At 52.7% G+C, this 17350-nt stretch overlaps 1 protein-coding gene across 1 annotated transcript in view; it reads right to left on the reverse strand.

The window, feature by feature from the left end:
- LCP2 (lymphocyte cytosolic protein 2) overlaps window positions 1-16833 on the reverse strand; it is a 32847-nt gene extending 16014 nt beyond the window's left edge. Inside the window, exons 1-7 of the mRNA XM_016213992.2 lie at window positions 16756-16833; window positions 12357-12419; window positions 8753-8799; window positions 2118-2186; window positions 1688-1719; window positions 1095-1132; window positions 211-409 (exon numbers count right to left, since the gene is read on the reverse strand). Coding sequence (XP_016069478.1) covers window positions 211-409; window positions 1095-1132; window positions 1688-1719; window positions 2118-2186; window positions 8753-8799; window positions 12357-12419; window positions 16756-16833 — 526 coding nt within the window. The remainder of the gene's footprint in view (window positions 1-210; window positions 410-1094; window positions 1133-1687; window positions 1720-2117; window positions 2187-8752; window positions 8800-12356; window positions 12420-16755) is intronic.
- Between the last annotated feature and the right edge of the window lie 517 nt (window positions 16834-17350).

Consider the following 17350-nt stretch of genomic DNA (forward strand, 5'->3'; position numbering starts at 1 on the left):
GCAAACCCATGCGGATGTATTATTATCCCATCTTGCAGCTGAGGAAACTGAGGCCCAGAGAGGTGGAGTCAGTTGCCCAAAGCTGGCGTCAGCACGTAAAGCCTGCTGCTATGTGAGCATCGGCCTCCCATGTATGGCCGGGGGCTGGGGGCTGGGGTCCCGGGGCCGGGGGCCGGGGGCCAGGGGCTGGGGCCGGGTCCGGGCCCTTACCGATGTACATGGAGTTGCAGTTGGAGAACGGCTTGGCGGGCAGGATGGAGTTCTGCAGCGCTTCCTCATCATTGGAGGGGGGTGGCTCATAGTCGGCATCGTCTTCCAAGGGCACCTCGTCACCCTCATTGGGGGACTCGTAGTCACCATCATCCTCCCCATCCTGATCGTCATTGGGACTTTCATAGTCATCTTCTTCCTGCCAGCAGAGACAGGGACAAGGACAGGGACAGGGCAGTTGGTCGAGGCTCCTCGGCATCAATGTGCCTGTGTCTACTCTCCCTCTGCCCACCTTCAAGGTGGCACTTGCTTGGGAACAAGCAGCACCAAGATGGTCATGCCCACTTTACAGATGAGAACACTGAGGATGGGGATGACAGTCTCACAGTTCCAGCAAGTTGTGACCTTGGGACCTTTGTCAAGATCTGTTTACGGGGCCTAGGGGGGAGGGGTGTGCAGAGCTCATTAGAATCTCAACGGGATCACTGTGACCCCTCAAATATAAAACCCAACTGGATGGGTCTTGTCAGGGCTAAAGGTCGATGCTGAAATCTAATTCCCACTGTTTCCCCAGGCCCAGGGGGGCTTGTGTGCATGAGACAAGCGACTTTGATGCAAGGGGGGGCCGGGGGGGCCCCGCTGCGGTGGGAATGGTGGGTAAGTGCTGTCTGCAGGTTGTGACCCACAGGCCCAGCACCTGATGCGCCGGAGGAGCAGAGGCGGGTGGGTGAGCCAGGCCACGCGGGCGGCCACCGGGTAGGTGCCCTCTGGCCTTCGCCAGCCCGCTTTCTGACCCATGGTGGGTAAACTGTCTTGTGAGGGGCCTGGCTCCTTACTACAAGGCACCCCGGGCACCGCCGGGAGAGCAGCCCCGCCAGACTTACAAAGGACGACCAGCCGCCGTTGTCTTCCATGTGGCTTTCTGTGGGGGAGATGCCACCATTAGTACCCAGGAAGCCCTAGAAAGCAAGGAAAGCAGCCCTCCTGTCGGGCGCCTCCCGCGTCCCAGCCCCAGCCCCGCCCTGCCTCCTACAGCCCCGAGGGTCAGCTCTAGACCGTCTACCCGAGGGGCTCGCTCTACCGCACGGCAGGGCGGGGCTTACCCTTCCCCACGTATGAGTCACAAGAGCGCCTCAAAGTTCGTGTGATGTAACAGCTGAAAAACTGCCTTAAGACTCAGAGCATGGGGCTGGCTCCACTCGGGTGCTCAGCCAAAGTCTGGGCTCTTCCATCCCCCCAGCCCCTGCCCAGAGCTCCTCACTGTGTCCCCGCTGGGCAAGGGCCATAAGCCACGTGCTTGCATGGTGACATCTCTCCTCCCCTCAGTCGGGACCCAAGCCCTTTTCTGGGTAAGAACTGGCTGACAGGCAAATGAATAAGGCCACCTGTGTGCCACCCAAGGAGCCCTAGGAACCAGCAGATGAACTGAAGTACCTGTCCCCTTCTGAAGCTGTCACTGTCACCCCTAGACCCTTACCTGTTTCTTCAGGAAACCGATGGACCTGGGGTCTGCAAAGGCAAACAGCGTCGCGTTAATGGCCTTACCCACTTCAGGGGGCTCCCTCTTCCCTCAAACCTCCCCCAGTGGAGAGGATGCCTCACCACCCAGGACTCGTGTCCTTGTTGCTTGGCAACTAGGGCCAGACTGCCCCAAATACCAGAAACCGTCAAAGCTACTGGTGGTGGCCCTGGGAGCTGTGACTGCCTTGCTGTCCAGTCCTAGACCCAGGAGCAGGGGCAGTGTACGGAGAGGGAACAGCCCCCTCCTGGGCACCAGCCTCGAGGCCCCGGGACCGAGGGGACACTGATGGAAAACTGGGCCGAACCGGTTCCGCACCACCCGTTTGAGGCCCAAAGGGTCTGCAAAGCCCTTGCGGCTCGCTGTCTACACGGGCCAGGCCGCTCACCTGCGCGGCGCGAAAATGCTCCTCCTCTCCTCGTTCTTGTTGATTTCTTGACTCAGCTTACTGAGGATCCTGCGAGGTGAAGGGACAGGTAAGGCGGCAGGGCCATCGGGCCCCACCTTCCCGCTGACACCTGCCCTTCCTTGACCCATTTGACCTTAGGCAGGCTCCTGGGCCAACCCACACCAGCCCCCTCCTCTGGCCTCCAGCCAGTCCGGGGTGGGGGGGTCCTCTGCTCCTCACTTCCCCCCAGAACTTGTCACCGTCATGCCCCTGCCAGCCGTGTTCCTGCCCAGGAAGCCCGCGGTGTCTGGCTCAGCCTCCTCAGCCTAGCCCCGGGCCCTCCATGAGGACTTGTGGGTTCACACCCGGCACCCCTTCTCTAGCATCCTGCCGCCGTGTGGTGTGGAGACCACCCTGTATTGTGTCGGGCTGGCATCCCTGGGGCTGAGGCGCCCTGACTCGGGTTGGAGCCTTGCGGTGATGTCTGGCTTCCAGGACTCCTCCAGTCACCCCTAAGAATCAACTGCTCGCTGCCTAACGCCTGACAGGAGCTCCGGGGGCCGTTCACTAGCCTGCGTCTCCCTCCAGGCTCCCCTGCCTGCCTCCTCCTCAGTGACATGGGTCCTTGTAAAAACCAGAAGTGTTCTCAGTCAAGGAACAGGCTGTGGGGTGGGAGACTCCCTCGGTCACCCATGCCCTGAGGCCAGCCGTGGCCAGGACCCTTGGAGGTACTCCTCGATTCTGGGTGCTGTGACCTAGCAAATCCCCACACGCCAGGCCAGGGAGGGACCTCTCCCTCCGGCAGGACCGCACCACAAGCAGGCCCTAAAATAGGCGCCTGTTCCTGGGCTGTCTCGAACCCTCAGGACACGGGACTGCAGCCTCCCTTAGTTCCCACTGCTGAGACCAAGGGAGTGAACAGGCTGTTTCCTAGGGCTTTGGGGCGGCGGAGAGGAGCCTCGGAGGTGATCTGGTCTAATGTCATTTTACAGATGGCCCAGATAAAGAAAGGGATGGGCCCACCTGTGGGTTAAGTGACAAAGGGCACCCCTTTCCCCACAACACAGAAGCTGGGCTCCCCAATTTCCAGGCCAGCACACTTCACACACCACATCCTGTGTTCATGCCCATTTGCAGTGAGCACTATGAGCCGTGCCCATCTGAGCATGACCAGGATCGACATGCCCTCTGCTGAGTGTCTCAGGGGAGCGAGCTTGGCCCAGGACACAATTGCCGGTTTAGAAAGGCAGCCCCCTTAGCACCCACCGCTTCCTGCTTCCCTCGTGGCCATGGCCGTCCCAGACCCCAGACCCTCACTTCAAGCTCCCAAGCCCTCCTCCCTCATTAGATTGACAGCTAAACTAATTGTGATCAAGGCAGTGGGGACTTAAGAGGACCGGGGAGAGAGGGCAGTGTTTAATCTCCAGTCACGTCATCGCTGGAATTTCACATTCACTGACTTCCCAGAAGGGGAGGTACTTAAAACCAGCTGGGGCTTCCCAGTGGCCTCTGACTGTCACCTGTGATATGTGTCACCTGTGACACGGTTCATTTCCTTTCAGTGATTGCTTTGAGAAGCTAAGGGGAGCCCTGTCCTCCCTCCTCTGACTGGGGGATTCCTACAGACGGGAGGCCTGTTGGTGTCCTGCCAGGTTGGAGGTAGGGGCTGCTTCCTTCAACCATGTGCCACCCCTTCCAAGTGCCAGGAATGCAGCTGGGTGCTCAAGGCACCTCAGTGCACAAAGCAGAGCTCCCTGCTCTTCAGGAGCATCACGCGGGTGAAGAGAGACTAACAACACACAAGGAACATTTAAGGAAGTGAAATTCTAGATAAGACCTGTGTATACAAACAGGCCATGGTGGGGAAGGGGAGGGGAGTGGGGGAGGGGACAGGTGCCTGGGAGGGTGCTTTGCAGCTGAGAAGGAGCAGGCCTCACCCGAGGTGACCTTTCAGCAGTGACCTGAAGCACAAGTGGGGCCGGCCTGCACCTCACCGCCCCCAGCCCACAGACCCTGGCTGGGCCCCAATGTGGCTTTGATCCTGGAGGCACCTCGTGCTCTCCGAGGTGTCACTTCTTACCAGTATCTTCAGCAGCCAGGCTAGAGGCTAAGGAAGGAAATGCCAAACCACAGGCCCCAGCAGAAGACAAGCAAAGAGCTGAGAAAGCAGAGTAGGGCCTGCCGCCCTGGTTTGCAGCAAAACTTGGGCTCCTAGGGTTCCCCTCCTTCGGCAGGCCTCAGAGGACACCTTCCTAGCCGGCTGGGACCGTGCTGGGGTGCGAGGGGACAGGGTGGCCAGGCTGGCGGACAGGGCAGGAAGGTGGTGGCTTCCTCTGTGTGCAAACCTTGTAAGTTGTCCTCCACTCCCACACCCCCAGAGGACCAAGTGACAGTGAGTGGCCGGAGGTGACTCATTCCCCCTCCTTCCCACAAACCTCAGGCCTCACTCAGAACCAGGGACCAAGGTGGAGGGGGCTAGACAGCCTGTAGACTAGTTCTCTCTGCTTTGCCTCATGTTAGGGATTAACTGGTTCAGGAAGAGGGGCTGAACCCTCCAACAGGAAGCTAGGCCATTGCAGTGGGTGGAACCCTGCCGTGACCAGTTCCAGCCCCAGTTTGCTGCATGGTGGGGGCCAGTCCGATTTCTCCATCAGTCAGAGGCTTCTCCTGGTGGTGTTAGAAGCACAGAGGGCCAGTCTACACCCAGAACCTACCCTATGACCTCAGGCAAGGCCTTGGCCCTCCCTATGGAGTTAAATATAAAACTTATTATATGGTTTTTAAAAATAACCTCCCAGTGGGCATCGGCAGACTTCAACATGTAATCTGCCATTTTATCCAGCTCCTGCTCAGCTGTGCTTGGTTTTGAGCAAGGCCCTCTATGCGGAGGCTCCATTTTCCTATTTCAAAGCCGGCCCCCATTACAGAATTCAGGAGCCTCTGGGAAAAACTGTGTCCTGAGAGACTGACCACATCTGCAGACAGAGGAAGCCTCCTCACCAGAATCCACATTCTGACAAAACCTACTTAATACTGATTCTTTTCATCTTGGGACAGGAAATAGAGTCAGGGGACTGTAATCTGGTTTCGGTCTGTTGCACATAAACACAGCATCTTCTTCACAGTCCTTTCGGGTAGTAATTGTGGGAAATGAATCTACATACAAGGGATTCAAATGACTAAGTACTGACCATGGATATGTGCCAAGGACAGCAGCAGGCAGCTTCTGTGGCTGCCCCCCTGCAGGTGAGGAAGCGGAGGCCCAGGGTCCACAGCTGGGAGGAGGCAGAGCCCCCTGCGGAACCTGGCTCTCCCTTGCTCCAAAGCCCAGGCCTTTCTTTTCTTTCACCCTCCCCCTTTACCAGCGTAGAATAATTAGTAAAAATGTGATGTTGTGTTCATGGGGAGTGTGCATAAAATAATTAGAACAGCTAACCCTTCTCTGTGCATTTTATAATTTCCCCATTATGTCCTACTGACCCTTTGAGGTAGGCTCTCGCCACACTCTTTCCTCTCCTTTGGACTTTAATTCCACATCTGTTAGGCTACTGGAAGTTTCCTGCAGTTCCCTGATGCTCTTTTCATTGTTTTATTTTAATAAATAAATGTGTTTTCATCATTTATTTTAATAAAACAATGTGTTTCATTTTGGGTAGTTTCTATTGCTGTGTCTTCATGTTTACTAATATTTTCTTCTTTGGTGTCTAATCTGCTATTAATCCCAAGCAATGAATTTCTCATCCCAGACATTATCGTTTTTATCTCTAGAAGGTTCTGTGTGGGTCCTTTTGTATTTCTCATGCCTCAACTTAACTTTCTGAATATATGGACTACAGTTATACTGCCCTTGTCTGCCAATTCTACTATCTGTGTCGGTTATGGGTCAGTTTTGATACAATGGTTCTTCTGCTTATTATAGGTCAGACTTTTCTGCTTATTTGAACACCTACTCATCTCTGATTTGGGTGATGGATGTTTTTGCATTCCTATAAGTTTTTTTTTTTTAATTTTTTTAATTGATTTCAGAGAGGGGAAGGGAGATAGAAACAGCAATGATGAGAGAGAGTCATTGATCGGCTGCCTCCAGCACAGCCCCTTAGTGGGGATCGAGCCAGCAACCCGGGCATGTGCCCTGACCGGGAATCAAACCATGACCTCCTGGTTCATAGGTCAGCGCTCAACCACTGAGCCATGCTGGCTGGGCTCTATAAGTATTTCTGAGTTTTGTTTCGGGATGCAGTTAAATTACTTGGAGGCAGTTTAATTATTTTTCTCAGTCTTGCTCTTAATTCACTAGGTAGGGACAGACATTTTTTGCACTAGGGCTAATTATTCCCTGCCACTGAGGCAGGTCTTTCTGTGCACTCTCCCCAGTGACTATGAATTGGACGTTTTTGCAGTCTGGCTGGTAGAAACAGGCACCCTGGGGCTGGATGCTATTACCTCTAATGTGAGGTGGTTCTTTTCAGGTAGTCCCCTTACATGCCTGCTCAGATCAGAACTCTGCTGGAGACGGACCCCTGCAGTTCTCCAGGACATTTTCTCAGCGCAGCTCTCTCTTCTCTGATACCCATTCAGTGAACTCTGGACTTCCGACCCTCATCCCTGTCTCCTCAACTCGAGGAGTTCAATAGACTCCACCTGTGTTCCCTGCCTTCTGTGCCTTGGCCTGGAGACTCCCTCAAAGCAGGGAGCAATCATGGAGACCACATTTGCTTTCCATCTCTCATGGTCTGATGCCCCACGCCCAGAAAACTACTGCTTCATATCTTTTGTCTGGTTATTGCAGGTTAAATCTGGTCTCGTTGCTTTTTGTTGGTCAGAAATTCAAAGTCTCCCTTTGTACAAAAGAAATGATTCAAGTACCTTAGAGATTGGTGGGGACAATGGTGAACTGGGGAGCACATACCCCATCTAAACAGGGCAGTAGACACTGGGATTCAGCTAACTGTCCCACAGTATAACATGAGCCCTGGGCAAAGCTTCCATTTGTTTCTAAGGAGGCTGGATTTTGTGAAACATTCTTTGATTTTAAAATACTGTGTGGATCAAACCTACCATGTCTGTAGGCTGGCTCTAGCCACCAATTCTGACCCCTGTGTATTGTTGTTTTTTTATACAGAACTATGGCATTTTTTTCTAGAAATGCTCACATTTCTGTAAGCATAGAAACATTCTTTCTGCACACGCCAATATGGAAGTCGCCAGTTTTAGGTGGCAATCAGCCCTTGAAATGTGGCTAGTATCTGAGGAACTAAAGTTCTCATTTCATTTGCATTTATAGAGCCATATGTAGTTAGAGAACACCCTTAGGAAGAATAAGCATTCCTTAACAACACTTGCCCCTGGAGACAGGCAGCACAAAAAGCAAATCCCTGTCCTTGTTTTTCTTCACCCTTTCAGATGAGGGAAACCTGAGAGTCCTATTTTCCTTAACTGGCCTCTCTAACAGTCCTACTCACTCAGAGACCTCCCGACCTCCTACTCCATTGGCCCACTTCCCTTTTATTATTTCGAGCTCTGTGACCATTGGAGCAAGAGAAAAAACCTCAGAGAATGTCCAAAGTACAGGTCTCAAACTAGTGTTCCCCAGGCTAAATCTAGCTCACAGATACGTTTACTCAGACTTTCAAAATATTCAACAATATCTCAGCCAACATTTAAAAATCGAGATACATTACATAGACCAAATATATCTAGCTATTTTTGGTAAATTCAAAGATGGAGCATCCTTGGCTCCACATTGACTGGAGCTGAGTAGCCGCTGCTCTCTGTGGGTGGAGAACATAACTCTGCTTTGCCACAATCCCCACCACTCCCTTTTGTCACCACCAGTGATGCTTTGTGTTGATTACCTATTTTATCATCACAATTGTCCTATTATTTTTCTTATAGTGGAGAAATACTTCTCCACACCTATATTTTATTCAAAGGTGGTAAAATGAAAAAAAAAAAAAAATCAATAGGGTTTTGTCTTTTTCAGCCTGGCTCATTTTACACATTTATATCACCTGCCTGGTTCCTGGAAGTATTTGAGGATATGGGACTTTACTAGAGGGACGGGGCACACATGGCAGAACAGGCACACTGAACTTCCCATTTCAGCACCCACATCAGACTTCAGGAATGGATCAGCCCCCCTTCAGGATCCTTTGCCACCCAGGGCCCTGACTGCCGTTCCCAAGCGGTCAGTATTGACCAATAAAATGGTGTTCCTCACAGTTCTCCATATGGCCCAACTCTCTCATTTTACTGAGCTCGAAACCAAGGTCCAGAAAACTTAAGCAACCCCTGAGTCAGTGATGACGCCACAACGAAACCTCGGGTCGCTTGACTCTGGAGGTATTTTCACAGGCCCAAGCCACCCCTCTGGGGAGAGAGGAAACAAAAACATGGCTCAGATGGGCTCGTCTTTGCAAGAGCAGACAGCATGCCAGCTGGGCTGATCCGCTACTTCCTTTTCCCAGCCCATCGTGGAACTTCTCCTCCCCACACCCTCCCCCGGCCTTCACTCTTCCTCCTCGCTTTCCTGTTTCAAACCAACAGTGAGAGATCGCTAACTCAGCTCCCCCCGAATTACTCCCCATTCCGACCTCTGTTCCCCAAACCACTCAAGGAATCGGGGGAGTACTTACGGCACCCGGAGCTTGGGGAACTTCTGAATGTCATTTTCTGTCAGGTTCTGAAATGAAGACACCAGCAGGTTACAACACACAGGCAGGGCTCTGGGCCAGTGGGGTAGAGTCAGGTATGACAATAGGGAGTGGTGGGGACTGCGGCACCCTGAAGAGTACCCCCTGCCCACCCACTCAAGTTGGGCAGCTTCTAGATGTTGTGTATAAGCCTACAGGCCTGGTGTTGCCAGGTCTACTTTTTCAAAGGGAATACCAACATCTGGAGTTTAGGTGAAATTTCCTGAGGTCTACTGACCAGTAATTTTAACTTAAACAAACACTGTGAGAGCTAAATTGTGGACCAAACAGAATTTGTTTTGTGGGCTGAATCTGGCATGTTGTGCCCACCTCCTGCCTGAGACCCTCGCCCCCGACTTCAGGGCCCCCTCACTCTCGGTATGAGCTGAGCAGCTGTGAGAAGCCAGACCAGAGAAGGGATCTGTGCCCTTATCCCAGCATCACACCCCAAGCCTCTTTCACCAGGCTTACTGATAGAATTCTCCAGATATGGGGATGCAATAAAGTGTCTTTCCTGAGGAAGCCAAGAAGGGACAGAAGGAAGAAATAACATGTGTGAAGAACTGGACCTCTGCCTCACAGCACCTTGATTGGCCTTCACCCCCACCCTGTGATGGGGGAGCTACCAGCATTCCCATTTTACAGATGAGAAAGCTGAGGCCTGGGGCGTTAAGGGAATTTCAGCTTGCAGGCGTCAGAGCCAGGGTTGGAACCCTGCTCTACGGCATCGGTGGTCAATTTTCTTCCTACAAGCTTGTTTTCTCTCCTGTCCAAGCCCTTTGAGGCCCCAGGTAGCCTTTGCTGGAGGGGAGGAGAGGCGGGGGTGCCAATATTGGGAACAGAAAGGAGTGTGGGCACACTCTCCATAGAACCGATGCTGAGCTCACAAAGGAGCCCCTTCACTTTCTGAGGCCAGATACTGGGCAGGACTCAGGAGCCAGGCCGGGCTTGAGTTTTGGTTCATGCATTAGCAGGTGTCTGCTATGGAGCACACACTTAGCATCCCTGAGCCTCAGCTGTCGAGCCTGTAAAATGGGAATCATTTTAATAATAAGGGCCGCCCTTCAGGGGCCTTGAGGATTGAAGGAGATGATGCATATCGTGTGTTTCACACCCCGTTGAACACCATATATAAGTGAAAAAGGGGGAGGTAGGTGAGTAATTCTACCCCCGGGAGCAAGCAGCTGAGGTCCAGCTGGCTCTCAGAGGTTAGCGAGTGTCCTGCTTTTCCTCCCCCTGGGCTGGGAGACACCTGGGGGGTTGTGGCTGCCCAGGGGGCACGGCTGGCATGACCCGTGAGCCCCGCTGGCAGGGGCTGGCCCTACAGTGTGCTTGAGGGGCTCATCTGCTCCTGGCGGGGGAGCCCTGACTGACCCACCCCCTCCACCGACAGAGAGGAAGGAAGGAAGGAAGGAAGGAAGGAAGGAAGGAAGGAAGGAAGGAAGGAAGGAAGGAGGGAGGGAGGGAGGGAGGGAGGGAGGGAGGGAGGGAGGGAGGGAGGGAAGGAAGGAAGGAAGGAGGGAAGGAAGGGAGGGAGGGAGGGAGGGAAGGAAGGAAGGAAGGAAGGGGGGAAGGAAGGAAGGAAGGAAGGGGGGAAGGGGGGAAGGGGGAAGGGGGGAAGGGGGAAGGGGGGAGGGGGGAGGGAAGGGGAGAGGGAAGGGAGGGGGGAGGGAGGGAGGGAGAGAGAGAGGGAGGGGAAACGACAAGGCCTTCCACTTCTGCCTTCAGTAGCAGAGTGGTCCAGGACATTATAAAGCCAGAAGGAGTGATAGACAGAGATTAGAGCTCAGGTCAGAGCTCACATTGTGCCCAAAACACCTGGGGTGGAGGGTCGATTTCAACAGAAGCTGCCTTTAGATACCCCAGCTGCTGGGGCAGACACTGGGTTCTGCCCCCTGCTTTCCTGGCTCCGAGCGCCCCTCTTTCTACTTCTCCATTTATACAATGATCAGAATATGCAGCATGTCTGCCAGGCCCCAGAAAGTGGAGCAGAGGAGACAAAGCTGCTCAGATACCATTTGTTAGCCTAGGAAACAACCCTGTCCTAACAGGCCTGAAACTCACAAGGGAGTGTTGGGGGACTCAGGGCCAGAAGGGACCATCACCCAGTCCAATGTGCTCGGCTAACAGAGGAGGAGGCCAGGGGAGGCTCATAGAGAGCAAGTGCTTATTCAAGGCGAGCCAGGGCTTCAGGGCTGCAACCAGGACCATCCTCAAAGATGTCGCACCCCTTCCCACTCAGCCCCAATATTTCTCTGTTCTCAGTGCTAAAGGCACCAGAAGGAAACATTCAGGTTTAGCAGCAATTTGCAACAACAACAAAACTCCAGGAATTCTATTGGGGCAAAGCTCAGTATGAAGAAGTAGCATTGTTAAAAACTCCTGCAGTGTTAGATCACATTAAACGTGTGCTCGAGTCCAGTTGCCAGGTGTGTGACCCAAAACAAGTCCCGTCACACCGCTGTGCATTGTTCCTCAATTGCAAACGAGGTGGTCGGAGCTGCCTAAAGGTCCCTTTCCCCTGTAAAACAAGCTTCTGGAAGGCAGAAGTTACACCTTAACCATCTCTATGTTCCCAGCACATGGAATGTCTGGTGTTTAAAAGGAACTCAGAAACATGCTTGTCAAGTGAATGGATGGGTCAGTGACTAACAGGTATATGTGGGACAGTGAGTAAACATGTCCTACATGGCACATGAAAGCAAAACTCAACAGGGACACAGGTTTGGTCTCAGCATGAGACTTGAGAGCTGCCCAGAAAGGGACAAATGACTCGAGGTGATAGTGAGCCCATCATCACTGATGGGATTCAAGCAGATTGGAGATGTATCTGTATAGTCAGGGTCTCTCTTACCCATTGGCTCAGGTGTCATTTCAGGGGAAATGCTCAGATCACATCCCCAACCAGCACCCAGTGCCCCTGTCCCCACCGTGAGGCCTGCGTCCCTTCCATCCGACAGCTCAGCCCGAATACACAGCTCTATCCTAGGCTGCACTTGCAGCAGCTCGCAGTGGAGCGGAGTGGAGGGAGCCATATCCATGTGTTTAACTGGCACAAAACCATGCTAACTTAGTAGCGAGAAAGAGCGATGTAACTGAAATAATGAGGGTGATCCCACTCTTTATCCCACTCCGTGACCGTGTTCCCCAGAATGAGAGGTGGGAAAAGGGAATCCATCTGTTCTCCCACCTGGTCTCTTTGCCCCTTGGACTCGGACTTCTCCAAGCATGGGTGGCGTTTGAGTAGGTTTTCAAGGTGTGTGTGTGGTTTCAACTATACTCGGGTTTCTTCTTTATACGCTGACTCTGGGATATGCCTTGGTATCAGTGGAAGAGCTGGGCGGTGCCCTAACTAGAAGGACCCTGAGAGGCGATGAGAGGGGCATCCATGCAGAACCTCTGAAGAAGGCAAAGGGCCGTGCGGGGACCCCGCAGACAGGCCTTGACCCTGGGCATCCTCAGGGGCAGAGGAGGCCGCTGCCCCTGCCGTGGGCGGTGAAGGCCCAGAACAGCCGTGGCTCCTGTGTGTCAGGCCGGCAGCACTCACCAAAAACCGTGGCCCGTCGATGTGATGCTTCTTCACCGCCTTTTCACAGTCTTTGTAGTTCAGCTGCGCAGAGCAGAGGAAGGCTGTCAGTGCAGCTGGCTCACGCCATTGGGTCCCCTCCCCTGCCTGCCCCAGAAGCTCAGCAATTTGTGGTACTTGTGGCTAGCCAGACTCCCCGCTCCCTCCCCTGCCTCCCACGGGCCTGTCCCCTCCCCAGTCCTGCTTTCACTAACCTCCAGGGACCCTCTAAAATGGAGAACCTGCCTCGGTCCAAGGCTTCGGGGCCAACCCCTTAGAAAGAGGGTGTCTTCTCGCTACAGGGGGCCGCCGGGCTCCGCAGGCAAGCGGAGGGGCAGAAAGCAGCAAAGAAATCGCATCCGTTGTCTCGCCGCCCAAAGCAAGCTTGGGGACCATGGCAGTGTGTTCCCTTCAATGCTCTTACTCTGAGCGTGTGGCTAAACATAATTGAGCTTATAATCTATATCCGATCTTGGGAGCCTTTTTCTCTTAAAATTACCTTAAAGTGATAATATAAGCACCGCCTCCTGCTGCTGCAAACTTATTTTAAACATTAGTTTCATTGTTCCCTTGTTGCTAAACATCTAGGTGGTTTACCAAACTGCTGCTCCAGTAACGATAATAGCAACTGCTAAAAATTACCCAGCGCTTGCTCTGCGGCAGGCTCTGTTCTGAGTATTTAAACAATCGAAGTCATTTAATTCTGACATTTTCCAGATGGAGAGTCAAAGGCACAGAGGGTCAAGGAACCTGCCAGAAGCGCCACAGGTAGTAGGTGACAGAGGTGATGATCTGGTTTCAGAAAAAGGCTTTAATGTCTCTGTCAGGAACGGTCCCATAGTTGTCAATAACATTATAACTTACAGCTAAGTGAAGTGAATAAATTTATTTATTTATTCTTTTTTAAAATCCTCACTAGAGGATATGGGTTTTTTTTTTCCATTGATTTTTTCAAGAGAGTGAAAGGGAGGGAAGAGGGGGGAGAGGGAGAAAGAGAGAGAGAAAGAGAGAGAAGAATCAATGCGAGAGAGACACCTCGATTAGTTGCCTCCCAATCGTGCCCCAACCAGGGCTGGGGATTGAACCTGCAACCAAGATACATGCTATTGACTGGGAATCAAACCCACAACCATTCAGTCCACGGGCTGACGTTCTAACCACTGAGCAAACCGGCCAGGGCAAAAGTGAATGAATTTAAGTGCAGCTTAATACACCATCCAGATCAAAATACAGGACAGTACAGACATTCTTTCACATCCAGTTTTGTTTTCTTCTACTTAAGAGACATTGTTTAAGTTAGATTCTCAGAATAGAGTTACAGGGTTAACGGGAATAATCATTTTTTGGGGTTTCCTAAAGAGTCACATCAATCGACAGTCCTGTCAGGTGCCTGAGCCGCCGTGTCTTCAACAGCATGTGAACTGCACTGGAAGTGTCTCTAGTGTGATGTCTGGGGATGGAGTAGGTGAGGTTAAATGTTTGCCCTTGAAGATCCTAGGTTCTCCCCACAAGTGTGAGTGTCACAGTTTGTGGCAGCCTTCTTTTGGTACGAATTTAAAATCATGGCCTTGTCTCATAGCCAACAAGACTAAAAAGTAAGCACAATTATAACCTCATGGCTTGAAAGGGTAGGAAAACTATTAGAAAGCTCAGAAAAAGCTGAGTTAGAGGTCAACGTGGAAAGCAAGCAGCATCTGGGGAGCCCCGGGCGTCCCTCTTATCTCCGTGCTCTGGGCTATAAGTGGTTCTTGGAAGAGTCAACTGCCCTCGAGTCATCGCTTTCACCATAGTCACTGTCAGATGAACCTGATTTTACAAAGTGCTGACCTCAACTCTCGATAGACAGCTTTGCAGACTGCGGCCTGCCTAGAAGTTTGATTTTGATCCAATAATACCTGGGCTTGGTGGCTAGAATCTATAATTTTAGCAAACACTTAGATGACTTTTATGAGCACCCAGCGTTGGTTGGCACTGGTTTAGAGCAGGTACCTGGTGTTGTCCATGGGGAAACTGGGGCCCAGAGAGGCCTACGTCTGAGGCCTGAAGTCCCACAGTGAGCTGGGAACACGGCTGGGATTAGAAATCACGGCTCTGAGCCAGTGCCTTCCCCACTCCATGGCCCAGAGGTGCTTGCCTGCCAATCACAAGGAATCGGAGGGATTAAAGGAATACAAAACATGACCGAAGTCTTCCTCAGGCTTGCGTTCCAGACAGAGGGTGAGCTATGGTCTGCCTGGGCACCCAGCTAGGGTACAGCGACTAGGGCAGGAAAAATGGAAGTTCAGACATCAGTTGCCCCCTCTCTCTGCTGAATGCCTCCCAACTGCCTTTAATTCCCCCAACAATCCCATGAGGGTAGTTAATGTTAGTATCTCTGTTATACTGATGAGGACCCTGAGGCACAGAGCGGTCAAGGAACTAAGGCAAGGTCACCAAGCTGGCAAGTAGCACAACCAGGATTCAAGCCGAGGTGTGTCTGACTCCAGAGCTGGCTGGGGAGGTGTCTCCAAGGGGGGGCCTGATATCAATGCTTCATTAGAAATCACACCTGCCACTCTTTTAAATAGGAGATTTGATGGCTAAGATCCATCCCCAAATAACTCCGTGGTAGTTCACTTGGGACTGAAGTGCTCAGGATCTGAAGGGTGTTTATCTGAGTCTTTGGGGCGACATCCAGATCACAGAGGCCCTTCAGTCTCCTTGTTTCCACCTTCAGTTCTTTTATGCTGGGAGGGGAAGCCTATTTGGCTGCTGTGGACTTGTCCCAGGGTTTGGGATTTCCAAGAAGAAAGTTCTCCCTTTCCCCAGCTCAGGCAGAGACCCTTCCCCCTGAATCATCTCTGACCTGGCGTCCATCTCCCTGTGCAGAGGGGATTCTTCTGTAGCTGGACTGGGGTGCATTCTCCCTCTCCCATTGGAGATTGAGCCTCTCTGTGCCTCGCAGCCTGTCCCCTGGTTTCCCTCCCTAGTTCCCAATCCTCTCCTTTCTTTATTGAGCTAACATGCCACTCGAGAGCATCTTGGCAGATTCCCCTGGTTGCCCTGGTTCACCTGGTCTACCTTAAAGAAAAGTATTTAGAAATACCCTTCAAGAGTCAATTGTCTCAACCGTCTTTGCACCCACAATGCTGAAACCTAAGTTGACTATGACCTTTTAGAGGGAAAAAGAACAGAAAGGCGACACACAAAAGGCAGCAAATAGCAGCGTCTGTGGTCTGTGCCCCCATCGTGCCCCACCTGAATCAACGTTTTAGGCTTTTCTTCTTCTGGCTGGGGGACAGCAGTTGGGACGGTAAACACCTTGGTACCACACAGAGCCCACAGAGCCCAGGTTTGCCTCTGTGCCCTCGAGAGCCTGTTCTACCCCAGGAACGACAGAAAGTTGGCTTAATGATCTTAAGGCCTTGACTTTAAAATCTCATCCATATGACAGGCTGGAGTATTGTCTGAATTTGGTGCCAACCTCCTCAGATGGGGGTGTAAGAAGGTCATATGTCCCTCACAAGACACTGTATCCCTTGGACAGGGACAGAGGTCCCTAACTGAGTGAAGTGGCTTGGGATCAGATATGTGACCTATGGCCCCGCCAGCAGATACCAAGCATGGGGAGGCAGGACAACTGGTCTCAGCTGTGCCGCAGCTCAGCCTCTGACCCTCCTGGCTCAGCCTCTTCCTCTGCAGGAGCCTCAGTTTCCCTACCTATAACATGGGCTCACATCGGTTTTCTGCCCTGCCTCTCAAGGCTCTCAGAAAGCTCCAGTGAGGCTCTGTCCCACGCAGGGCTTGAGGAGCCTTCGTTCAGGGTCATGAGCAGTGACTGGCGGACGCTTCCTTCGGCATTGCTTAGCACAGCCCTCACCGGCCTAGTCTGCTTCCCTTCACCCACCCCCAGGGCTCCATTCCTCCCTTTCTAATAAGTCCCCTTGATTTCACCGGGGGTTATAGCAGGTCTCCATCTCAGAGCATGGACTTTGAAACCAGACAGGCAACCTGAATCTTGCCTTTGTCACATGCAGTCCCTGGGGCTTTGGGCCATTTGACCTCCCTGAGCTGATTTTGCAGCTGAGCAGGGGACAAACAATATTGAGCAGTGCTGGAAAGTGGGAATGGGACAGTGCCTAGAGAGCGCAAACTCAAGCCCTGGCACATGGCAGGTCCACATTCATTTGAGGGCCTCCCCTCTCCCCAGATCTCACTGTGGGAGCACTCAGGGCTGTAGGTCATATCTAATGGCACTTGCTCAACTGGGGAGGCTGCCGTGAGCTGGAAGTTCACTGCTATCTTTTATGCCTCTCATGTTCGGCCCAGGTTCCATTGTCAAGCTCTGTCCAGCCCACCGAGGGCACTGCCAGCCCCACCACCAACTAACAGCAAGGCTCACCTTCCTGAAATAGTCCGCGAGGCTGTCGGGGTCCCAGGCCAGGACCTCGGAGCGGAAGGGCACGTTCCTCAAAGCCATGGCTGCTGTCCTGGGAGGAGGCTCACAAGCTGGGCCTGGGCGCGGTGCCCATGGACGGAGACCCCAACCCAGAGCGCGGAGGTGCCCTGGGTTCTTCCCGTTCCCCGTTCCCCTCTGGGACAGACTGGTAGGGCCAACGTCTTTCTGTGCAGCCAGATCCCAGAAAGCAATGCTTCCTCCGCGAACAAATATGGTCTCTTCTCAGAAAACGACTCAGCAAGTTTCCTTTACCACTTCCTCTGCTGGGCCCTAAATTAGTAAACAAGGAAGCCCAGCACCGCGACTGGAGAGGCAGACACAGCGACAGCCTTGGTAATTCCCCACAGGTCCAGGCCCCCCAGCCCAGTGGGAGTGGCGATGAAGCGGACTTAGACTCCAGTGTGAGTCCAAGTATGTTTCTATTAAAGCTCCTGGCACCCACAGGTCTACACCACAGTCCTGCTTGGCTGGGTCTTTGCAGATGATAATCTGTTTTGACAGTTGACCTAAAATATAGACAATCTCCCACATCAGTGAA

Source organism: Miniopterus natalensis, chromosome 4 (genome assembly GCF_054644295.1).
Source record: "Miniopterus natalensis isolate mMinNat1 chromosome 4, mMinNat1.hap1, whole genome shotgun sequence".
Classification (NCBI taxonomy): Eukaryota; Metazoa; Chordata; class Mammalia; order Chiroptera; family Miniopteridae; genus Miniopterus; species Miniopterus natalensis.